General features: G+C 35.8%; 1 protein-coding gene across 4 annotated transcripts in view; it reads left to right on the forward strand.

The window, feature by feature from the left end:
* The window catches only part of LOC145977032 (uncharacterized), a 121,490-nt gene that overhangs the window by 81,670 nt on the left and 12,703 nt on the right, over nucleotides 1–27,117 (forward strand). For all 4 annotated transcript variants that reach the window (XM_083108666.1, XM_083108676.1, XM_083108681.1 and 1 more), the window contains 4 exons: nucleotides 11,847–11,970; nucleotides 13,813–13,956; nucleotides 16,041–16,241; nucleotides 24,526–24,594. In XM_083108666.1, the coding sequence (XP_082964792.1) occupies nucleotides 11,847–11,970; nucleotides 13,813–13,956; nucleotides 16,041–16,241; nucleotides 24,526–24,594 (538 nt within the window). The remainder of the gene's footprint in view (nucleotides 1–11,846; nucleotides 11,971–13,812; nucleotides 13,957–16,040; nucleotides 16,242–24,525; nucleotides 24,595–27,117) is intronic.

Consider the following 27,117-nt stretch of genomic DNA (forward strand, 5'->3'; position numbering starts at 1 on the left):
TTTATTGCGGGAAACGACGGAAGGCGAACACTCGCTGTGTCATCGCGCAAAAGTAAATTCGAGCTACAAATTCAGTAGCCGAGAAGAATGGAATGCAGTTGCAATGGATTACGGTTAGATTCTCGAAATTGCAGCTGCTGCGGGGAAAAGCAGCGGCAGGCAAATAGAGAATGGCACGCGATCGATTACTGGAGATTCCGCTTTAATCTTCTGGTGGCAAGTGGCGAAATCTCACGGATTTGCATCGGCGAGGAGCGTGCGAAACTCTCGCGGAGAGAGTCTGCGAGAAAAATAGTTCGTTTATTGCGAGCGATTAAATTGAACGGTTAAATGCAACGCGCGCGCGCGGTAATCAATTTTTCTTTTTTTTTTCATTTTTTATTTTTTATTTTTTCGAGAGAGAACCCGAGAAAATCTAAAATTAAAATCTAAATTTACTTCTCTTCTCTCATCATTTGAAGAGTGTCGGGGTTTAATATTCTGGAATTTTTAAGAAAGTTGATTATGAGGATATGGCGGCTCGACCGGAGGTTGATGAACGATTATTAATTTATTTGGGTTAGGTTCTAGAGTATATTATTTATGGCGACATGTAAAGCATGACAGGGAGAAAATTTCGAACGTTAATCGAGTGCTAGATCGAGTTTTTGAGGAAAATTAAGTTTTTAAGAAAAATAAAAGAGGACAATGTGAAATTGCTTGGCAAGATTGCCGGAGCGTTTCATAAGAATTTACTTTGTAATCGCTTCAACTAGTAACTATCCAAACTTTCCCCAAACATCGCCTCTTTCACGAACCTGTAGAATGCATTATCTTCAAAATTGCAAATTTCGCAACCCATCAATGAACACAAAATAACGCGTTAAAATATTCAAAATTAATATAAATAATATTGTATACCCATTCAAAACGCGAGCGCGCATTGATTAAAATCTTTTCAGTCTAATAATTACGAAGTATTACAAAATTAAACTAGCATGAAATATATTAAACTTTAATCTTCATTTAACGAAATAATTTCGATACCGGTGTCTTCCTATCGATCGTTTGGCTCTTAGAACACATATAAAATTATGTGCATACTTTATGAATAATTGGCTCGAGCTATTTAATACAGGTATAATAGCGAAAAGATTAGGGATTAATTCCTATTATAATTCTGGAATAATCACGATAATTCCTTACGAAAACCAAATATACCTCTGCCAAATATTATTGTTTAACTATAAAGTGATAGCTCAAACCGAGTGCAGCAGCTGTTAAATATGATTTATCTGGGTAACTCGTTTCAAAATTATTTAGTTTATAATTTAAAATTTTTTCAACGTTACTTTATTTAACTTTTATTAACGTGATACGTTGAATTCTTGCTATTTTATTGCTGATTATTCAAATAAATTGTATGAGATATTATATTTTGATGTATATATTTTCATCATATTTATTTTGCTTATATAGGTAAGAAATAATAAATATTTCCTCGATATATTTTGTTCTTGCGGAGGCAGAAAGTGTAATTAATATTTTCACGATATTTATATTTCTCATATAAGCAGAAGGTAATTAATAGCGATGCGACATTTTTATTTCACAATATTGAAACAAAAATAAAATAATTTTGTGGTATAATTCAATTTTAAAATTGCTTTAGGCGATTTATGATTCACGACAAATTTCAGGGTAAAGTTTTATTTATAATTTTATGTACCATATTTTATATAATATATAAAATATTTGGAAAGAATCAAAATTACACATATAAATGTACATAGGATGCACACATATATTTTATGACGTGAAATTGGATGTAATAAAAACAATAAATAGAATTAATATTGCAAATTAAATTCTCTCTCTCTCTTTATTCTAAATTTTGTCGCAAATTGCAAGTTATTTTAGTGATTAAATCTAATGATCTGATATAACAAATCTAACTAATCAAACAATTGTAGTTTATAAAATAGCTAGAGATGAAATGTTAACATTAAAATATGGAAAACCTATATGGGAATATATATTATATTGCATATACATATAATACGTATGGATATTAATGCAACACTGAATATTTTAAAAGTATTATGAAAATATTATGAATAAAAGTTTAAAAAATGTTTAATTTTCGCTTAACTTTTCATGCCAATAACAATTTATCTAATAAAGAATTAACTTTTAAATAAAATAAATAAATTATTATTATTATTTTACAATCAAATTGGTGATTCTTTTAAAAATCTTTTTTGTATAATATTCAGTAAAACTTTCATCAAACATTTGCGTGTGTGAGACATAATTTTTACTGCATAAATTGATAATTCTTTTCAAGCAATTTTCCAATTTTCACCATCGGAAACTTTAATAATCGAGTTTAAAACTAGAGAATTCTGTTAAGGAAGACGCTGCTCAAAATTAACTAGTAGAGTAACATATTGTCACGCATCTATATCTTCCAAGTGTCGTGAGTTTGAAAGTTACAGCGGAAAAAGGTCGACTAAATCTACGTCAAAGGATAGTTCGCTTCGTAAAGTTTGATGTCGTCGCGTGATACTTTGTATATTTTCCGGGCATCTTAGAGGCATCACCTCGACTCGGCGACTTTATCTCACCGAGGGTGGCAGCCCCATGTTACAAGCTTGAAGAGTACACGACTCATTAAATAATTGCGAAATGCGACGTAACGTAATTCTGCACAAAGACTTTAATCAAATTACTAATGAAAAAGCAAGCGTTGCTCGCCGTCCGAGTAAATTCCGGCTGGTCGAAAGAGTCAAACGACAGCTAAAAATTGGAGCGCGGTTACAATGGGAGTACAATTAGGCTACTGAAAACGCCACGAAAATTTCTCGAGGAGGACGTCGTCGGAAATAGAAGACGACACATCTCGTTGCCAGATCAATATCTCTTATGACGAGCACGACCATTGTCGTTTTGCGGTGTAAAGTAGAACAAAGGCAGAGTTATATATTCACGGTTATAGAATATTCATTCGTTTGTTTGCCCTTAAACCGCGGAATGACACTTGTTCTCGTTCAAAGTACCCCGAAACAATTATTAAACAGATTACAATACAAGTCAAACTCGCTCATTTTGATTACATTCCTCGTGTCGTCGATAATGAAATGCATTGAAAATTGACATAAATCAAAATTATATATCCCAACAAACACCAAATAACAGTTATATAACTTTCAAACAATATAACAGTTATATAACTGTTGTGTAACAGTTATATAACATGTAACAGTTATATTGTTGAATGGCAAATTACAACTAACAATTATATAAATGTTACTTGGTGTTTGCTGGGATCGGGGTCGAATCTCGTGGGTGCTCGAGCTCGATTTTTCCCGACTTATGAGAAGGAACAAATCATGAACAATTACGTTTTTATAAGTCCTTTATTATTACCTCGTTTCGTGGGCGTTATGACTTTTTAACACGATATTAAAGAGAATTCAAGAAGCAAATGCAGAAATAAGTTTCAAATGAACTGCATTTATGCAGTCGCGAAGGATTAGATGAAACATGGACGTGAATAGGTGCGAGTATCTTATCAAGAAATTTTATCTTTTAATGTAAATTTTCTTTTAATGTCTCATATATTCCAAGAAAAACCTGCTCTTTTTACTTACTCTTTTGCTACACACATTTATCAGATATATAGAACATATAAATTGTATGTTACTCTTGTTATGTGCATGTTATATGTATATAAATCTGAAGGGTTGTAAAAGCTCGCGGCAAACATGAGGAAAGCAATTATGAAAAATTAGGTAAAAGTGAGGGGATTTTCGAATTTTTTTTATAATTTTACGCGAGATGCTTGGCGGAAGTCAAGATCAAGACCGGTCGCCTCTCGCAACAAGAATGTTGCAGAGGAGGTTGCGACGCTTTGTGAAGACCATAAGGGCGCTTATCTTGTTGCGAGTGAAATTGTTTTCACGACCACCTTCGCTTAGTTAGTTTTAACAGAATTTCGCCTCCACAAGCTCGTTCTCGCTGCCTCTCTCTCTCTCTCTCTCTCTCTCTCTCTCTCTCTCTCTCTCCCTTTCTCTGACTGGTTGAAAACCTCATTGTAAAGTGCCCTATAAGATATTTTAAAACCATGTGTCCTTCCAACCGCAAGTACTAGAGGCGCAAACTAAAAGGAATTACGTGTCGCAGCAGTTGCTATAATAAAACGCAAAATCATGGAATTGTTAAACCTTGAAAATGGAAGGATTTTGATTTTAATGAAACGGATATGGATAATAAATAAAATAAGATGATATATAAATTTTTTTAATTAATACACAGCTTGATACATAATTTTGTCGAGATGTAGAACGTGGAAAAATGAGAAAATGAAAGGGATAAGCTCTTCTCCATGGAGCTTTCACGTAGGATAAGATACGGGATTGATTATCGTGCGGGTTAAATTGCAGGGCAATTTTGCGGACACAAATTCTGTGTGCTTTGGCACGAAAGTTTCGGTGCCGCGCTCGAAAATGCAATTAACATGATTAATCGATGCGCCGATGCGTCTCATAATGCGATAGGATAGAACTCGGCATGCACTTTGATGCACCTTGCGATACACATTATGTGTCATGTCTCGCGAAAGCGCATTGCGAATGGATTCAGGGGGATGATGACGAGAACGCGAGAGCGATATAACATTCGGCGCTGCATCCCATTCCCTCCCCATCGGGAATTTCCTCCACTCTTCCTCTGCCACTCTCTCATTCCACTAGCCCGCCTATCTTCGCGTTCGTGCATCGTTTACTTCGCATCAAGTGCAAGCTGACGGGAATCCCCGTTTCATATGACAAATATTCTGCAGGGAGACAGAACAGAGACTAAATTTCTTGCCCCGTCTCGAATAAGTAACTTGTAACTGAAACAAAAGCATCGTTAAAACAGATATTTTTCGTGTTTCATTTTTATCGAATTTATTTTTAATTTATTTCCTTGTCTCATCTTATTTCTGACGTTTTATTATAATTCTTTCTTTTTATTTATATTTTTATTTATAATTTTATGGGACGAAAGGAGCAGGATTAACAGAATCTTATAAATTCAGAATATTTTTTATTCAGAAAGATTAATTTTTCGAATGTTTATTTTGCTTGGATTTAAAACTAACTTTGCTTCTTTTCTTCTCATTTTAATTAAACGTACTTGATTCACACATTTTTTTAAATTTGATTTCGCCTCTTTTAATTTGAGCCTAATTTATTTTGAATTTTCTTATTATATTAATCTTTTAATAAATAATGATAATAAGCCTAATTGTTTTAATTATTAGATATTACATTTTTTTAATATTGAAGACAATTTTGCTAAAAAGTTTAAATTGCTACAGAATTTTTTGACTCCTCCGAATTAAAATGCCTGACGATGTGGGAGGAAGAAAATTGTACAATATCAAAAAAGCTGTAAGATAGAGATGAAACTTAATGCACAAAGAGGAACTAGTACCTAAGCAAACTAGTATCTAGGGCAATGACTATTCAAGCAAACTAGGATCAAAGCTAAATCTTATATGCTAGGACTCCTTGAAATCTGGTGGGTGTCAGGAATTTGGTATTCAAGAAAGTTGGTATCCAAGCATGTTAGGATCCAAGAAAATTAGTACTTAAGCAAATTACCGCTCAAAGTAGGATCATCTAGCAAAGCCGTTTAATAAGATATTCCTGACCGTTTCAATCGGATATTCTTTAATTAGACGATTTATCTTCCACGAAAATGTAATAACACTCATCATTTGTCGTCTTCTTTAAGCTCTTTACAATATATTACATTAATTCTAATTTTCTGCTTAAAAATACTCGAGTCGTTTTAAAGATAAATTTCAATTAAGAGTTCGTTTAAAGTTATCCAGAGAAGAAGAGACTCTCATTGAGCATTTGCACTCGATAACTACGAAAGTACAGGAGTAATCCATTGAATTTCCCTTAGGAAAGATTGATCAAGTTTGTCCAAGGATCAGCGACTGAAGGAGGGATGCAATCGGCCGCGAACCTTGTATCCCTCCCGCGAGGCTCCTGTTTGTTCCCAAGTTTCAGATCCTTAATTCCGCAGATGCGAGGGTGGAGGGATGTCGTTATAATTACAGGTAATTACAGTCAGTTCCGTGTCCGGCTGAAAAATCCACTTAGCCAAGAACGTCGGGGTTGCCCGATCTATTTCGCGCCCGGACGCTTAAGTGAATTATCTGCCGGAGAAGAGTTAGCGGATCTAATTTGTAATACGGTAACCGGCCTGGACCGGGTTTTCGACACGGGTCACCGCGTTACCGCGGCATCGAGAGTTTGCTAAAACCTTGGAGGCACATGCGCACCTAATTTATACGGTTTAACCCGTTACCTTATTATATCTCCGACGTAACTTCCGGCGGAATTACATGCCGATGATTACACAACCCGCCGCATCCCGGCGGATGTCATTCTTATACATGTGGGATACATAATAAAATACACATGCGCCTGGATCCTCGCTCGATTAAATCAACGAGCGCGGCGCGAATACGAGCGAGCAGGGTGAAATCAATTAGGACCAATTAGCGTATAATTGGTATACGGGGTGAATACATAAAATCGGGACCAGAGTTATAATCATTCCCTCTGAAATTCAGGCTGGATTTTCTCAGGATGATTCAATGAGTCATTTTAAATGACATATAAAATTCAAAAAAGAAGCCTTCCATATTGTATGACAGATTTTTATTGCTCTTTCAATTTTATTAACTTATGAAAAAATTGAATCGCAATAATTTCTTAAATTTTGACAACTATACATGTATGCCTGGGAAAAAAGTTATATAAAAGTTATATATAAAAGTTTATATTAATGTTTATTATTACACATTAATTTATAGTTATATTAATTATATTATAGTTATATACATTATTATTATATTATATTTATATTATATATTAATGTATATTATTACATTATATACATTAATGTAACATTAATGTTACATTATTATTACATTATAGTTATATAATTATATTAATATATCCCAGCAAACACCAAATAACAGTTATATAACTGTTAGTTATAATTTCCCACTCAACAATATAACTGTTACATGTTATGTAACAGTTACATAACATGTAACAGTTATATTGTTGAATAGGAAATTACAACTAACAATTATATAAATGTTACTTTGCTGGGATATAATTATACATAATAACATCTATTTATATTATCATTTATATGTCAATTATTATATCAAGATATTTATAACTTTATATCGAATTATGCAAAATTATATTAGATTTTCTTTTCCGAGTATTATACTCGATATTTTTGCATAATTCGATATAGAGTTACAAATATTTTGATATAATTATATAAATAAATAATTATATAAATAATAGTAATAAATAAATCTTATTATACATAATTATATGTAACTAGATATAATTATATCTACACAATTATATATAATCGGATATAAATTTTTTTCCCCGGTTGCTTATTATAATTGTTTACGCGTAATTATTTATTTAGTATAAACAGTCATTGATCGTTTTGACGAAAATTAGCGTTGTTACGGATTATCGGAATTTAATGGAGCTACGAGGAACACATCGCTGTCTTACTTAACTTAATGGAAGGCGAAGTCACGCTTTCGTGAGAGCGATGATAATTCGGAACTCGCCGTCGAAAAACAAGCCTTTCGCGGCTGCAATCGATAATCGATATGACCAATTTGACGAACACGGGGTCGGGATATTTTCAGCATTCCTCACCTTCCTAGCGATGAAGTATGCAGATATCATGCCCTTTATAGAATCTTATTATAGCCCAGCTCGCGCGAGTTGCTTACAGCTTAAATATGTTCCTCTGTATGGGATATTGCAAAATAATCGTATTTCCTTTCAGCTGCGGAATGTTTGCGACCTGCACCGTCGAGTTTTCTTTAATAGGAATTTCATCGGAGATTATATCGCCATTTTTCAATTTTTACATTTTAAATTAAATTTCCGTGCTTAAAATAAACTTGGCTCCCTCTCTCTCTCTCTCTTTTTAAATTAACGATTTGCATCAAAATTGAAAAGTTAAATTGCAAATTATAAAAACACAGCGCAGCGGTAAATATATAGTTTTAACGAAAAAAAAGAGAACAAATAAATAAATAACTGCGTGCAGCTAAAGGCAACTTTCTCTCTCGTAATTATATTTTTCGCGTATGATATTTTACTTAATCTGGTTTCGTTCCATTGCGAATATTGTACTTGTCTCTGCCTCTCACAGCTTTCAAATATTTATATTAATTGACGTTGTTCGGTAGAATAATTGAATTAAATGCAGCACGAAAAATCCACCCAGCGACCACAACCACGTTGTTAGTTGATTTTGCATACAGAACGCGATCCAATCAGTTCTATTTTCCTATATAAACAAAATCGCGTTTTTTATCTCGATATACTGGACAAGAATGAGATCGACACATCGGGCATGTTACTTGTAACGTAACGATAACAAGCTTAATCTAGGCTTAATGGGGAGAATTGCCGATCGCGATAAAACTTGACAGAGATAACGTGCGTTATTGAAGACGAGATAAAAGGTGGACGTTTAATCAATATTCAATTTATTTTAATGGCAAATTTGAGTATGTCGCTGTCACACGAGACGAAGAGTTAATCTAAAGTACGAACGGAACTCAGTTATGCAAATTGATTTAACCGTTTGGAGGGCTTTTAGTTCTATTCCGCAAGCAGCTATTTGAAGTCCCTGTGTCAACATAACGAGGATCTCTCTTTCTCTCTCTCTCTCTCGCTCTCTCTCTTTCTCTTTGCGAAACAATGTAGTTAGATATTAATTGTTACTGGCCCCTCCAACGTAGGAAATGGGAAATGGTATCCTTTACAACTCAGTTCTGCCACAATTCGGGCGGAAATTCTTGCAATTTCACGGCAGCAGTCGCACGTGGCGTTATAGACGGGTCGGATACCATTATTGCCATTCTCACATTTATTTGGCCCCGAAACGTTTTACAAAAAAAAAACTTACGATGCTGCGAGTATTTGTTCTATTTACAGCTGGAAATTAATCATGAAACTAGCCATTGTTCTGATATATTATTATCAAAATGGGCAACAATGATGGATGTTAAATTAAATGACAATTGAAGGGAATTTATTTCGCATAAAACTGTGTATTTTTCTCTCTGACATTCGAAACGAGATATTGTTTTTGATATTTCTAGTTGTGTTTACTATGTATTTTAATTTGTTTACGTGCTTTAGCTTCACTCAATCTAGAAAATCTAGAAATAGAAAAAGTAACCGCAAATTTTAAATTAATAAAAATTAATTTCTTAATTAAAAATTCAGATACGTTGTGTATTCAAATACATGTATAAAGTTAATCGTTTTCCATTCCATATATCCATGCAATTTCTACATCCTATAGATTCAATTTTTGAAAAATAATGAGTATTTAATTATGAATTATCTTCTAGAGAGAAATAATTATTTTTATTTTATATTTTAATATTTTAATATTCTTCTTTTACCTTCCTCTAGCTTTTTTAATTTGTACATTAAAATTTAAAAAAAATCAAGAGATTGAGATTGAGCTTTATTAAGGTTTCAACGTCCGCGTATAATTAAGAAATTGAACTTATTTACTGCCGTTTATACAGGTAAATTACAGCGCTTTCGCTAGGCATTGAAACGTTTCCACTCAAGTGCACTAAGTGAAATCGCCATTTACGAAATAGCCGAGTACGATATGTTCGCGGAGAGGATAGCGAAAATTCGCTCGCAATTGCACGTCGGAAATAACGTCGCTCTCCCGTTTCGAATCCAAAAATGCAAAATTTCACGGATCGCTGCACGCAGAAATCATGGTAAATGCCGACAGAGTCGGCGAAAAGAACGGGGCTATGCCGTCCCGAAGAATGCAATATCCGTTAAAGGAAATTTGTTATCAGCGCGACTGCGAACGCATCGTAATTCTTGCAAATCAAGAATCGATACCGGCCAACTATCGAAAGAGGGGGACTCGAACGGGATTTGTTATATGGGTGCTCCCGGACCTACGATAACATTATTCAGTCATGCGAAGCCTAAAAATAATGGCCGCACTTTCTCAATATCCAGACATTTACATTGAATCTCAACGATTGTAAAACCACTATTTTCACGAGCTAAAAAGATTATAAATGTGAATAATCTTATTCACATATATATATTAAATTTTAATATTCTAATAACTCTAAAATTCTAATAACTCGTGAATTTTTTTTCTCTCAAGTTAAAAAACTTTCAATTTTTATAAAGTTTTTGTATAAACATTCTATTAAAATTTTCTTTTATATATATAATCTAAGAGAGAAAATTTTAAGAGAATATCAAAACTTTAAAAAGTAAAAAAATAAAAAATTTTTAAACTTAAGAGAAAACAATTATACAGGGTGTTCTTAATAAGTGCGAAAATTTTCGGAAATGATTCTTTGTCGAAAATTAAGGGAAGTTTTTCATATAAACATTAAAAAGTAATAAAAAATTGAATAGGGGTTGCTAGTTTTATCACCTTATAACAATACGGAAGGCTGAAAAAAATATTAATAAAATATTAATAAAAAATAATTAATAAAATATTAATAAAATAAATAAAATATTAATAAAATAAATAAAATATTAATAAAATAAATAAAATATTAATAAAATATTAATAAAATAATAATAAAATATTAATAAAATTAATAAAATATTAATAAAATATTAATAAATAACCTTTTTACTAGTAGAAAATATCCACCTAATTTCATTTCTCTAACTTGTTCCAAATTTGAGAAAAAAATAAAAACCTAATGAAAAACCCCCCTTAATTTTCGACAAAGAATCATCTCCTAAAATGTTTCGCATTTTTTAAAAAACATCCCGTATATAAAATTTTATATTTATATATATTTATATTCAGGAGAAAAAATTTTAATAGAATGTTTATACGAGAGTTTTACAGAGAATTTTAATAGAACGTTTATGAGAGTTTTGTAAAAATCTGAAAACTTTTGAACTTGAGGGAGAAAGAATTCACGAGTTATATATTATAGATGCATCGCCACTTGAGACATACCATCTGTATCTCGCACAAAGCAGTCGCTATTACGTTTTATGTTAGAAGAAGGATTATCGCGCGCGCGGGTAACACGAGTCGAGAATCAACGGAAGATATATTGCACGCATAATCGGCTTCGGCGCGCGTATGCGTGCTGAATTATGCATTAGGAACAGGGAAGCAAGAGGAATCTGATTTCAAACATTAAAGGTTATATTCTGCAAAAAAAGATGGAGAGGGAGAATAGCGTGTTGTCGCAAGGACACGAGAGAAATTTCGAAAAAATTTATGACGTACCTTTCATCTCATGGTACATGGATCTTTCAAGGAGTCCGCCTTTCTCGCGTTTACGCCTTTTCGCCCTCTTCTTCTTACATACATAATAAATTCCTTTATTTCCCCACCTTGTAATCCCCTCAAGTTCTATTATTTTTTCCTCTTGGCGCTTTAGCGGCATTTTATTATACATGGCGAGAGGAGAAATCTATTCTAAAGGTGCACCATACATTAAGGCGGATACTAATTAGAAACAGATGTTGGTTTCCATTACCAGGAGCTACTCTTGAATTACGTAAAAACGGGCGGTTATAGTTTCTACTAGTAATCTAATTTCGATAAGTGGCGCGGGGGCGCGTTCCCCCCCATAAGAGGGGGAGAGACTTGCCACCCTCGAGACGCGCAAGTCGCTCGCTCGAGTCTAATGTAAGCCCGCCTTAACACGTACAGCTTAATCGCACCCGGAGTTTAATCGCAAAACGTGTTTGATTTATCGTTCGCAGGGGCACCAGCGGTATCGACATAGACCTACGGCGAGTAGACATAGATCAGTGCCCGTTGCCGGCCGGATCCACGCAGCTGAACATATTCGCCGCCAGCGACAAGTGCAAAAAGCGCACCACCGAGGTAAATGCTAATGTCTCGTCGCGCTCTGTCTCCCCCTCGTGCCACCCCCTCGCTCGAGGATCGATGTTTCCCGCGAGTGTCCTTCCGGGGCGCGCGCTTAAACACGCCGCACCGAATGGAGAACAAAGCCACCGGGGGAATGTTTTTCCACGTGACGACCGGCTCTATTTGTAAATGCCACTCTCGACCCTTATCGCGCGAAAGAAGGAGAGAGAGAGAAAAAGGAACTGTAGCGGTTCTTCCGCCATGCGACTGCTCGCGCAGCGAGCGTTTTTGTCGCCGACCCTCCGGTAATAAACCGAGCGAGCGAGCGTTATCGTGTGCTTTACTTTTCATAAATTAAAAACTCGCAAGAAAATAACGCGCGCGGTTTCAAAATGTGTGTTGGAGTTAAGATCCTTACAAAGCGCCAAAATTATTGGGCAGCATCTGCGCTCCCTAGGACGTTAGGATTAACATTTAAATTGTATATTGCGTACATTTTATCATCTCGATTGCAAAATTTCTTTCGACAAGTTTCGTACAATTTTTGTCATGCTAAAAGTTATGGGACTGTTAATTTTTCTCTATATTTTATAATTTTTATAATTATTTTATGTTTTTATAATTATTTTATAATTATAATTTTTCTCTTTTCAATTTTTCATATTTTTTATACTTATTTAATTCATTTATATTTATCTGATTTGATTTATGGCTTTCTTTGTTATGGGGGTTAATTGAAGTTTGCTTCTATGAAGAAGTTTTCTTTTATGTAAAAGTGCAGCAATATACGCGAAAAAATTCAAAAATTATGCAAGATGTAAAATATGGAATTGTATCAATATCATCCGATCCCTTATGTAAACGTCACGTTTTTCCGATCGCCGGCTACAATAACTTGTTTTATGAAAAGAGAATTTAGAGAGAACGTTTCAAATAGGCTTCATCTTATCGCGTAAACCGCGAACTCATTCGCGGAGAAAAACAAGCATGTTTTTTTTTTCTTAAATGATAGTACAAAAAAATCATTTTTCATGATTTTTTACCTTTTAAGTTTTGATGGCTATTTCACAGCATTTTATTTTTTTCATTATCTCAATTTTCAATAGTTTATTATATGAACGCGAGTAATATACATATAACATTGCAACATAAAATCGTTTCGACCGCTGAAACATGTAGTTGTTTGAACGAATGGAACCGTGGTTTAGCCATAGATTTCCGTTTTATGGACCATAACACTTTTTAATTATGGCATTTTTTAATGTTGGCTCGCTCGTTCCTTTAAAAAAAGGTAATACCTACATCAATATGCATGAAAGATAATGCATTTCAGTTTTCACGTTACATGCAATCCCTTCTAATAAAACATGATCAGTTCTGTTGTTTTCAAGTAAGAGTATATCCTCTTAAATTTAGAGTATTCCTCTTTAAATTCTAAATAAAATTCTTTTCCAATTTTCGAACATTTAATTATTAAATTTCTGAAAATTTAGATGTTTGACACTCCTGATTTGGAGACTCAATTAAATTGTTTACGGTAATCAATAAAACACGCCAATAACTTTATACATAAGTAACTTATGTGCGCGAAATAGTTTGATTAAAGTGGGACTTTAACTTTAATTTTTGAAATAAATCTGTTAAAGCTTTTTAAAATGTATAAATGACAAAATATATTTGGTTGACCAAGAGAAACAACTTTTATTCGTTCTCTCAGGTGAAAAGTCAGCGAATGAATTTGTTGGAAACAATTTCGATGGATTGTCGAACATAATTGCCCTTGACAAGGACAGAAAATTCGATATATCTAGGATTGATTAGACGCGATTAATCGTTGATCCTGTTCGCTGTTCGCAGTGCATCGCCATCCCCGGTCTTGGTTTTCGCCGTGGTAGTTATCGATGCGTTTGCAAACGAGGCTTCTACTATCCGGACACGAAATCGGACAAGCGGTACTACAATGGCACCGTCATAGAGGAAGAGTACGAGAAATTGATGATGGTGAGTGGTTTAAAGCCGAACTGAGCATGTAGAAATAGCTTTGCTCCACTTTATCTGCTTTCCACAGGTCAACTAGTGCTGTCCTCGATATAATATTATTCTATTTCCTCTCCTTCTTTTCTCACATAATTGGAAATTATTTTCATGGGGAAATTATGTGCCGACAAAAATATATTGAAGAGGTTTCGTTTCGGTCTCATCAAATTTCAATGAGCGCTTGTCGTGGTTCTAATAGCACGGCTCTTTTCACAAAGCAGTCGATTAGTTGAGGTTCACAGTAAATCGATAGAAGATTCTGTCATTAAAGTTTAATCCAATAGAAATGCGACTGCACAACCAGTTTACGAGTACCTACAAAGAATTGATTGTCGATTAAAAAATAATTTATGAGAATTTATGAGAAACAATTTTTTTTTAATCTACGAGTTGATATTCGCAAATAAAAAATCGCGATAAAATGATAAATAAAACATATTTGATTACACGTAAGATTTAATTCGTCGTTGATTTATGCGCAAAAAGAGGACAGAATCTGAAAAAGACTTCAATCATCGTCAGATCGCGTTTCATTTTTCCAATTTCTCAATTTTGGCTTCGGAAATGGGATCGCAGAATGGATTGTCGCGAAGGAATTGATTCTCGATTAAAGAACAACTTGAGAAAAATAAACATGACAAGATGTGAACAATATGAGAAAAATAAACAATATTTTTTAAATATTTTTTTAACCTACAAATTAATATTTGCAAATAAAAAAATATATACGTAAATAAGATATATTTGACTACACAAAAAAAGAGAAGAGAGACTGAGAAAGACTTCGGTCGTCGTCAGTTCGCGTTCCACTTTTCCAATTTCTCTATTTTGGCTTCGGACCTTCGGAAATGGGATCGCAGAATAGATTGTCGCGAAGGCGCAATTAAATCTGGTTCCAGCGGCAACGTTACAGCGCGTTACGACGAACGGTAAAACGCGCATTCTATTTACGACGACGGAGAAACAGCGTCGTCTTTTTTTTTTTTACTCCAGCGCACATGGTTTTCCGCCCAGCCTTCGGGCCAGCCGTCACTTTCGCGCCCGTAGAAGCAAAATGGATATCGACAGCGAGGCGCGATGGAATCGTCTATTGTCACCGTGTGTTACGTATCTTTTGTGATTTGACGGGCATTTCTATCGCGCTCGGCGACAAAACCATTTTGCAGTCGCCCTCCCCCTCCCCCATCAGTAGTTGGCGCGACCGTTTGTAACCGCGACGGTTACAATGGGTGACATCTCCATCGCCGAATATATATCCTTAATAACCGGGAGCTTGGATATTAACGACGTGTCACCATTTTTTTGGATGGACACCGTGGCTGACGCGCGCATTGTCGGTTTGCAAGAACGCCGGGGGAGGAAGAAGCTCGGAAAAATTATCATCCCTTAGCTCTTCTCGCGCAAAATGCCCGTTAAAAAAGAGAGAAATCGGAAATTACTGTGTTTTTTAATCTGTCATAGACGAAATGCGTGTATCTCGTATATTGAAAGACATTTCGAGAATTTTAGTAATAATTTGAAAATGTTTTTCTTTTTTTTTTTTTGTAAAAATCGATGATACTTTTCTTCATGTTATCCTTGTCGCAAAAAATACATATTTTATAGATAAATGTTCGCCATTTTATTTTCTAAATCACTTTTTCACAACATGCGTCGATTCCAATTTATTTTCAGGCGTTTACCACGAATTTTGTCTGAAAATATATATAAAGAAAAAATTATATAGTCGAATGAGCGGAATTATTAATTATCAAAGCCGCAATTGCAATTCGAAATAAATTACAAAATTTATATATTTTAAATTTTAATTTATATAACATTTATATAACATTTATATAACATTTTATAACATTTATATAACATCTAGAAAATGTTTAGATTCGAAAAATCGATCGCGTTGAGCCCGTTTTTTCTAGAGATAAGAGACATCTTCCCGTCTATTTAACCTCGATGACTAATTCTGAAGAATAATAGTTATCACGTATTGCATCCCTTCGCAAAGTACCATCGTTTCATCGTAAGGAAAATAATTTCACGCTTGTCGACAGGACGAAAAGAGCCAATATGGCGAGAGTGGAGTGTTCGAATGCTTGCCGTGCGCCGAAGGATGCGAGTCCTGCGAGGACGGCTCGCCTTGCGTCGTATCCCTCAACTGGCTGATGCGAACGGCGATACTTATCCTGGAGTGCTGCATCATCGCTTGCCTGCCAGTCGTCGTTCTTTTTACATGGAAATATGGGCACGTGAAGGTAAGAGCCGTAACTCTCTATAATGGAGTTTACTTAACTACGGATGACATCGTGTCCGTTCTTGAAAAATAGCGCGGAGACGTTGCCTTTCAAGGATATAACGCCCTATATCCGCTCTTTTAATTATTGAAAGATAATATTACATGTATTTTATAATATATAATTACATAATAATTATTAATATATATAATTATTATTTTTAAATATATGTATATATATTTTTTTTCGATAAATAATCGCGAGAAGCCCGGGAATCAATATTAAAGCGCTCTTTTAATCTTTCCCGCCAGAAATATATATCTCTTTAATAGTTTAAAGCAAATACTGATTTTTAATTAATAGCCATGTTAATTAAAAGGCAGTATTTATTCAAAAGATGAAGCGAGAGTAATGATAAAAAATTTCAACTTGTATTTCTTTAAAGATCTTATCATTACGCGAGAGAAAAACGTTGTTCCCTGCTCGCGCAAACATGTCGGAATCTAATTTCTGTACTTTGAAAGTTTACACGAAGTCCCTAGGTATATAAATCACGGTTAGAACAAAAGCATCGCGAGGACAAATATGAAATGTACTTTGGAAATATATCCCGCGTTTGAATCGATTCGCACGAAAACACGAGTCCATAAATTCTCAAACTACTAATAGAATCTATTCTAGAGGAGCGTATAAGTTTCTAGTCCACAGGCTAACGGCAAAAGCCCATGATATCCATAATGAAATATCTGCGTGGATGTCATTTCGTTCAAAACCTATAATTTAGTGAAAGCCACGTAAGACCACGTAATTGGATACCCGATATCGTTCTACTTAAGTTGACATTTCGAGGATATCATGCAGAAGCGAGATAATCCTGCGAAAATTCGAAAAAAAAAAAAATACGTTCTAAATCTCGTTCAAATTTTGCTTAAAAATATGTATCCGATGAATTATCTCACATTTGCATATCGCTGTCGAGAAGCGATTTCTCTGTATAATTTCTATTCTTGGATATCCAACATGTCCCGACCCGACCGACCACTTCATTTGCATGAAACGTTTGAAACGTCGCGACAAAAGCACGGAAGTAGCGTCACGTTACGGATAATCTTAATAGCCGATCGAATAAATCGAGGTTAACACGTTAATCTGGTTCAGCTTAGATCGCAACCTCCGATATCTCTCGTGATCGTTCGAAAGGCACTTATCCAAGGTGTAAAGCCACCGGAGATTGTGTACGAGGGTCCCTGTAAACGATACCTGATGAATGAGTGTGTCTCCCGACTCCAATAATTATGTACGACGCTTGTATATTTTGCGGTTGTAGATTTATGCGAGAGATTGGGATTTATTCGAATACATCAATCTCCGATATACATTATTTATTTTAAATAATTATTCAAGCATTCAAATGATTCCATATTTTATTCAATTAAATTAAATTATTATAATATTTAATATTTTAATATTAGATATTAATAATTTAGTACTGAATATTATAAATATATGAAAATAAATATTTTAATATTTTAAATTTTTTACTAAATAATTTTCATTATTATTCGTTATTTATGATAATTTATTCGAAATACTAAATTATATATGCGAATAATTCGATATTTATTTTCAAATAATTATCCATTTACTCTCAAGTTTTACGAAACAGCCGGATACGAATATGAAATTCAACACGAATAGATCGAATGGGTAAATAAATACGCGGGGTATAGAGCTTTGGTTGTGAACGCCCTTGCATTCAGGCAAATCCGTTTTTCGATTAAGCGTTTACTTTGAATCCGGCTATTGGACTTCCTTTTTCGTTATCAACTCCTTGAATAAAACTGCATCGGCCTTTCGTATTAAAAGCACGGTTACGAGGAATTCTTTCAACCGCAAGGTGTTAATTACCTCTTCTGATACCCGACAGCCCCCTCCATCCTCCAGCTTCGAGCCCAGCCCTTGGGTTCGCGTGAAATAGCACCTCAGTTCCTGCCTTTGCGAGGACGAAGCGCAGCGCTGTCGTTTAGCTCGTCCGGTTATCAAAGAGGCACCAAGGGGGACCCGACACTAATTAACGCAATAACGGCACGCAGGGGCAAGCTTCCTGGAGTTTTCGCGACGGTAATAGCTCCCGGAATATCGCCATTTGGCGAAGAGGGGTGAAAGGGAGGGAAAAAAAAGAAGCTTATAAATTCAACTTCGCGGAAAGTGTAATCGACGAATATCCGTAAAATGATTTGTATCGTGAACTTTCTTTCTTTCGTCTTCGGATTAATTTTCCTTCAACCAATTATACAGTTTTGCGCTCGCAAGAGTCGTATAATTTTGAGTTCCTTCATTAAGATGTGTACTTTAAGTTCGAAAAATTATCCAACATTCTCTCTCTCTCTTTCTCTCTTTCTCGGAAAGGAAATTTTGATGAATAATTGAACCTTTGCCGCGGTCTTTATACATCGCTCAGCGTCTGATTACGAGGGAGGCTACGTGAATTAGCCCGCGAAAATCCACCCTCTTTCAGGGGGTCCTCGCGACACCGTGAATGCGAAAAAGCTGAAAACATGAATGACTCCCGCGAGAATTCGTTTTAATTGAAAGCGTCGGGCGCAAAAGTAGCCGGAGGATGGACGGGGGAGGAGGGGAAGAAGGGGGGTGGCTAGTTTTCGTCGTGCGCGTTTTCGACGATAATTTCGCGAGAGATGCGACGTGGTTTCCTCGGTTGAGAATCCAACGGCAGAGAAACGGCCGGCTTTTCCCGCGATGCCGCTGTCACCGTAATCCCGAAATTGGTGGCAGCGAACCGTCGGAGGGGATGGGGGGAGGCTCTCTCGCTACCCCCGGTCTCTCTTTCTGCCTCTTAATTCTCGACAGATAGGATCCGGGGCTGTAAAATACGCGACGTGTCCGTGTCCGAGAATCCCGCGCATTAAAATCGCGCGGCGTTCTGTAAAGCTACCGTGAAAAACGATCCGATGCAAAGCGGAAAGAGGTATTAGGTTGATCAAAGATTTCCCTTACATACGGTTCTTGTTCTACAACAAAGCAATTCTCTTTAATTGAAAATTAATTTTAATAAAGAATTAAGTGAATCTGGAAAATCTGAGGGATTAAAATAATTCTTGAGAGAATTTGCGTAATAATTGTTATAATTTTACTGAAATTAATTGCAAGATTGTATTGTTTCTCTCCCCCTTCTCGTCGAATTATCATTATTTAGTTCATTAGGTTGTCGCGTGTTAATTGAAGAGACCAAGATTAATGATTTAATTACGCATAGCGCGATTAGAGCAAAGTATGTTTTAATTTGATTTAAATGACGAGGCAAAGAGGAGAATGAAGGATAATCGCTTTCTTCTTTCCCTTAATGGCTCCATTAATAAATCTGAGCTGGAAGATAAACGAGCCGAAGAGCGGCTTAGCACAAGCAAATTTGGTCATTCGATGTCGTCCTGCGAGCATATCCGTATTCGAGTCACGATTTACAAGCTTAATATCGTGGCGTAATCTATCTTATCAAGCGGCAGAGGTATGTGTGTATGTATATTCGCACTGCAGTCCAACAGAGAGTCGTAATAATCGTCCACATCTGTGGACGCAGTATGGATTATCTCGAAATCAGATTAATGGAACTTGCGCCTATTATCAAAGTGAAATTCACGTAGAAATTCACGGAAACTCCATTTCTAACTCACGGCTTTTTTTCCCAGCGAGGCGAACTCGTGTTTCCACTTCAAACATCGAAAAGAGAGTGAAGCAAGATCCTTTAATGGTAGAATTAAAATAATGTGTGCCAATTATAACATATGTGTACTTTAAGAAACTTTAGTACTCAAGGGATCCCAGATTTCAAGTGTCATCTCCCAAAATCTAGTCTTAAATCGGCCTTTAACGGTATCCCCTCTAATCTCTAGTTACTAGTTTACGTACAAATATTTTTCGTTTTCATTTGAAACATCGAGAGGAGAGGGATCGAAAGAAAAGCAGGATCCTTTAATGATAGAATTAAAATAATGTGTGCCAATTATAACATATGTGTACTTTGAGAAACTTTAGTACCCAAGGGATGCCGGATTTCAAGTGTCATCTCCCAAAATCTAGTCCTAAATCGGCCTTTAACGGTATCCCCTCTAATCTTTAGTTACTAGTTTACGTACAAATATTTTTCGTTTTCATTTGAAACATCGAGAGGAGAGGGATCGAAAGAAAAGCAGGATCCTTTAATGATAGAATTAAAATAATGTGTGCCAATTATAACATATGTGTACTTTGAGAAACTTTAGTACCCAAGGGATGCCGGATTTCAAGTGTCATCTCCCAAAATCTAGTCCTAAATCGGCCTTTAACAGTATCTCTTCTAATTTCTAGTTACTAGTTACGTACAAATATTTTTCATTTTCATTTGAAACACCGAGAAGAGAGGGATCGAAAGAAAAGCAGGATCCTTTAATGGTAGAATTAAAATAATGTGTGCCAATTATAACATATGTGTACTTTGAGAAACTTTAGTATCCAAGGGATTCCAGATTTCAAGTGTCATCTCCCAAAATCTAATCTTAAATCGGCCTTTAATGGTATCCCTTCTAATCTGTAGTTGCTAGTTTACGTACAAATATTTTTCATTTTCATTTGAAACACCGAGAAGAGAGGGATCGAAAGAAAAGCAGGATCTTTTAATGGTAGAATTAAAATAATGTGTGTACCAATTATAACATATGTCTGCTTCGAGAAACTTTAATATTCAAGGGATCCCGGATTTCAAGTGTCATCTCCCAAAATCTAATCCTAAATCGGCCTTCCTAAATCGGTATCCCTTCTAATCTCTAGTTACTAGTTTACATACAAACATCACTTCCGTTATATTCTCGTTCAAGTTTCCGCTCGCAACTCTGATACAACAATAATACTCGAGGTATCTACCGTAAATTGCGCGAGTTTCAATTATATTATTGTACTCATCTCGCTCGATCAACATTAGTCAGATTTTCCAGGATTTAACTGCTATTAAGTTTTGTAATTTAAGTTTTTAATTGCTCGCAACTCAAAGACTCGATTCCATAGAAAGGGGGGGAAAAGCTAAAGGGAAGAGGATCATTTATAATTTGCCTTTACGCGAGGCACTTGAGGGACTAAATTTTGAAAAAGAAGGAAAGAAAGAAACAAAGTTCGATGTTGTGCCACGTTTCTCGAGCGAGGTGAAGCCTCAAAGTTGAGATGATCGTTTCTAGTTGGAGAGCTCGTTACGGCAGATCCGTCTCCCGGCCAAGTTGGCGAAACTGCGGATATATCCTTCCTGAACTTACCGCTTCGGTAATTCGTGTAAATCGCCTCTTCCAAGAAGAGAAGCTGCACTTTTATCTCTGGTAGCGCTAATAGCTTATGCAATTCCCGCAGAAAGTTAAAGGGGAAAAGAGACGGAGAGAGAGAGAACTCTTGTCTCTTTCCTCTTCTTTATTTTTGTCAGCGGTACGCAAGATGAAACACGCAGCAGCGGAAAACTGGGTGGAACGGAAACAGCAAATAAGTCCGTCCTGCAAAGCGCGAATGAAACAGTCGGGACACGCGAACGGGAAATTAGCTTTGTTGCGGGGATAGGGAAGGGGAAGGAGGAAAAGGGAGAGAAAGATGAACTTTAACTCGCTTTATTCGCTATATTATTCTCTCTCCCTCTCTCCCCCCTCATCCCTCTGGTATATTCCGCGCTGCGGCGGATTTTGCGGCGTTTCCCATCGCGACCTTTCCTTTACCTCAGCACGCTTCTTGCATATCGTATGAAAGCGCAAATGGATGAAACGTGTGGCGTGGTACGTGGCGCTTGTGCACCCCCGGCGTGTTATATATCGCGGGGGAGGGTTTCCAAAGAATTCGATTGGCGATTGATGATGCGCTTGAATAAGAGGCATCCGTCATCCGTCGCGTTGAACCTGTCAGATGTTACCTTGATGAGACTTACTTGCGTTATAATTGCAAGGGGAGTATAGTATTTCATCTTCATTAGCATCGATTTTTCCCCTCGACGGAGCAAGTGCAATAATTCATGGGAAGTGGTGAGTGCAATTGAAGATACAAATTTCCCGGCCATTTTCGCGCACAGAGTACTTTTCACTTGAGAGTATTTTCTTTTCCATTTATACGAGTTAAGCATCGTTTCCACGAGACTTTTCTCGATTAACCGCGGGCGTGTGTTGATGGAAAAAGTTGTCACGTGTCCCGAGATGCCGGGTAAATTTAGCGTGCTTCGTTTCGCGTCGCGCACGTTAGAATATTCGAGTTAAAATATTCCAAGCTGGATGCGATATCGCTCAGCTTTTTGTTTCGCGAAAGAACGTGGTGTGTATTTGCATGACTCTTTTTAAGCGCACACATACAAAATTTACGGGCGGATTTCAGATAATCTCAAAGATCAAGGTTTGCCGAGCGATACTGTAATAACGTTTAGCGTCTGCAACGTCAGCGAAAAGTGGGACTCGAGCGATATTTACAGGCACTTTACAAACATGTAAGAAACATATCCGACGTGTATTATTACGGGATATTGAACCCAAAGAACAAAAAAATTGTTTCGTCCGCAAATTTGCTTTTCCTAGTTTCCTTCCTTCACAGATCTTTTTTTTTCGTCTTCTATGGCAACTCTTGCAGTAGTATATTAAAATCTTTTCGATGTTAAAAAATTCTTTCAAGTACTAATCAAATTATTTTATCGTATCTTCATTTATAAAAATATTTTCCGCAGCACATCTTTTGATTGCTTCTTCTCCAGCTGCTTTTTTCCGATTTTTAAACAAAAGTTAGTTAACTAAATAGAAAAAGATCGTGAAAACCACGAGATATTTTCTTATAAATGAATAAATAAATAAATATATATATAAGTTTTGTTTATATAATCAAAATCAGTTTGCTGAAATACATGAATAGTGAGCATGCTTTTGTACATACACACATTCTGAGTGTGTATATAACAAACATATATATTTTGAATATAAACTTTGGGGCGCACAATGTGTTGCGGAAACAGCTGGCAACGCATAAATAAAGCACTCGAAATACTCTTAAATAACGGATAACGGAATTGAGAAATCCGAATGTTTTGGTTTATAGTTTGAATTATGTATTTGGTTACCTTGAAAAACAAATGTAATCGATTATACAGGCAGTTTCAATTCCTATAGGGATAATTAAAAGAGCGAAACCTATGATTTTTTAATCACATTTACCTATGATTTTTTAACATATTGATTTTACACTTGTTAAATCTAGAATTTAAGAATTCGAGACATAAGAATTTTAGGATTTTTGAAAATTCCCGTCAAAGAATCTAAATAAAGAAAGATAATTCAGAATTTAAGAATTCGAAAAATAAGAATTTTAGGATTTTTGAGTTCCCGAATTCTCAAATATACATGTATATTGAGGAATCTAATAATCGAAGAATTTCAGAGTCTAAAATTGACACCCCAAAAGTCCACGTTTCCATTCAATGAGCAAAAGGCATAAAAAGTCCAATATTTTCGTCAGAGTTCAGAGAGCTTCGGGGTAAAAAAAGGAAGATAATTGAAAAAGCGTAATTATATGATTTTTTAATCACATATTATTGATATTTTACACTTGTTAAATGTAAAATTTAAGGATTCGAGACATAAGAATTTTAGGATTTTTGAATTCCCGAATTCTCAAATATACATGTATATCGAGGAATCTAATAATCAAAGAATTTCAGAGTCCAAAATTAACACCCTAAAAGTCCACGTTTCCATTCAATGAGCAAGAGGTGCATGAAAAGTCCAATATTTTCGTCAGAATTCAGAGAGCTTCGGCATAAAAAAAGGAAGATAATTGAAAGAGCGAAATTACATGATTTTTTAATCACATATTATTGATATTTTACACTTATTACATTTAGAATTTAAGAATTCAAGGCATAAGAATTTTAGGATTTTTGAAAAATTCTTGTCGAAAAATCTAAATAATCGAAGATAAATCCAGAATTTAAGTTCGGAAAATAAGAATCTTAGGATTTTTGAATTCCCGAATTCTCAAATGCACATGTATATCGAGGAATTCTAAAATTAGAGTCTAAAATTAATACCCCAAGTGTCCACGTTTCCATTCAATGAGCAAAAGGTGCATGGAAAGTCCAATATTTCCATCAGAGTTCAGAGAGCTTCGGGGTAAAAAAAGGAAGATTGCTCTCTTCCGGCGTTTCGCCGACTGATTTTATCGTTTCCGATCTATACGTCCGACTATATCGGCGCGAACAAAGCCGGCGGCGCGTGAGATCGCGTGATTTAATGAGCGAAATGATTTGTTGCAGGTGGTGCGGGCGGCCAGCCCGGTTTTGTTGCGCGTGATCGTCCTGGGCGCCTTCTTCATATACTGCACGGTGAGTATGAAGGTACGCGAGAGCCACGTCTGCTCGTCGTCGTCGTCGTCGCCCGCTTCCCGGTCGCATTTCATATTCATGAGGGTCGACGGCGTCGCGTCGCACCCCATCCCACCCCACCCCGTCTCACCCCGCACCTCACCCCGCCTCGCCGCACCTGAGAGAGAATCCGATAACAAAGCTTTCTCACGTGCGTGCGAGGAGATGCCCCGCCGCAGCATCCGACGACTCTCGCCGCTTGTAACCGCATCTGTTGCGACTACTACCCCTAATGTATGCGGGCGCGTCCCCCTGTGCGCCAATTACGATAACGCATGATTCCCCATATCGCGGCGCGACTACGTGTATTCACCAATTATTGATGACCTCCATGCTTCACTAATTAAAGGGGATATGCCGGGAATTGATCTCCGGTGGATGCGGATTCTCGGCGAAGCTCGTTTGCATTCCTCTCGACGATCTTCGCGTTATTTATTTTTTCCTTAAATCGAATTTTATCAAATCGTCAATTACTTAGCTTTAGGATCCGAACGCGACGTTTTGTATTTTCACGTAGGACGGGCTTATCTACCCGCCATTGTTACGCCGGATTATTATCAGACGAGACATGTTTCCGCAATTGTGGCGGAAGCTGTCTGTTGCATAAATCACACGTGGAACAAAATAATTCAAGATATCACGCTTGGGTTATTCCGGGTTTTGACCTGTAGTGACAGCTGCTGTAACACGTATTCCGTTCACGTTCTTACGTGATATATCGGCTTGATAGCGGAATTTCTATCACATTTCGCAAACCTGCTTTATCGAATCCGGGACGATTTCGTAGACGACAAGTCATTTGTATAAACGTAAATTCAAGGAATTTTCCTCACGTACGCGCATGTTCGTGTCCTCTTTACTCCTAGATGACAGCAAGATCTATAAAAGATGTTTGTTTTAGACATCGAGAAGCCGCAAGAAATATGTATTTACTTAATGGCTTTCAATTAAAGCGGAGAGATGTTTAAATTGCTTTCTAGTTTACTTTCAATTAAAGTAAAGATGTTTAATTTAACAATTCTCACTCATATTATATTTACATGTAGTGAACAAATATATCATTTTATATTATCACATATAATGAACACACACACAAATATATCATTATTTATATATCATTACTAGGGAAATATTTTAGATCCAAAAGTAAATTTTTTGTTATTAAGTAGTTGTTGCAAATTGGAATAAAAGAAAATCGCGTCTGAGAGAAGACAAGAATCCTTGCTATATAAACGAATAAATTTTTTTACTTCCGCTGTTATATATATTAAACATTTCAGTTATATAACTGTTATATATATTAAACATTTCAGTTATAACTGTTATATATATTAAACATTTCAGTTATATAACTTCCTTATATATTCAATATTAATTAAAAAATTTTCTTGGATATATTTCTCGATTTAATATTCCTAGAAAAATTTTAGAATGAGAAATAATCAAAGTGTCTTTATGAAGTTATTATTTTGTTATTATTTATGCGCATATTGATCGTATAAAATAACAACTTATCGATTATGTGCATTGAATTATACATCGTAGACCGTCTTAATGTACAGCTTATATTATCTTAATATATTATCACTATATATTTGCTGAATAATAAATTATATGTAATTTAATAAGAGTTTTAACTAAGCGTTTACGAGAGATGCTTGCGCAGCAAAGTACTTGTATGACATTGCTACGGTAAAGTTTATCAAGCACATGTAAGACTGCACAATTTGCTAAGAAAGTTTAGCTTACAACAAGCATGTTTCCGGCAACTTTTGCAATTTTCCGTTTTAGATTTATTAAACTAACAGAAATTAAACCAGAAGTTATACTTAATTATAATACATGAGAAGAAGGAAACAAATTTGTAAAATATTCCCAACAAATAACAGTTATATAATTGTTAGTTATAATTTCCCACTCAACAATATAACTGTTATGTAACTGTTATGTTACATGTTATGTAACAGTTACATAACATGTAACAGTTATATTGTTGAGTGGGAAATTACAACTAACAATTATATAAATGTTACTTGGCGTTTGCTTATATTTTTGCAAGAGGTGTTCGTTTGGATTTTCTCAAACGCTTAATCTCTATTATTTTCGAGTTACCCTCGAACCACGTTTAAGAATCATCCGTCATCATGCGACCTATTCCGTCAAAATGGCGCGGTGATTTTTCTCGCTGAAGTAATAGCTCGTTCGTGAGGCAAGGGTTAGTATCAATGTGCGGTTTCGACATTTCGACTGCTTTAACTTGGGAGTTCGTCCTTCGTAAGGAGGTAAACGTGCCTACGTAATGCTTGCTCTTACGAGGTACGAACTCCCAGATGGCTTCGCTTAAACTCGTAGTGCTATTCTTAATGGGACGTCGTTTGCCCCGCTTATGAAAGTACGCTTTCTGTTTCTCGCTAAGCTTCAATATTATATCTTGCCATGCGAGAGCCGTCATGTAAATCGTATGATACAGCTTGGAAAATCCAG

This window comes from Camponotus vicinus, unplaced genomic scaffold, assembly GCF_025532165.1.
Source record: "Camponotus vicinus isolate PSW18456_S1 unplaced genomic scaffold, iyCamVici1.0 SCAF_1, whole genome shotgun sequence".
Taxonomy (NCBI): Eukaryota; Metazoa; Arthropoda; class Insecta; order Hymenoptera; family Formicidae; genus Camponotus; species Camponotus vicinus.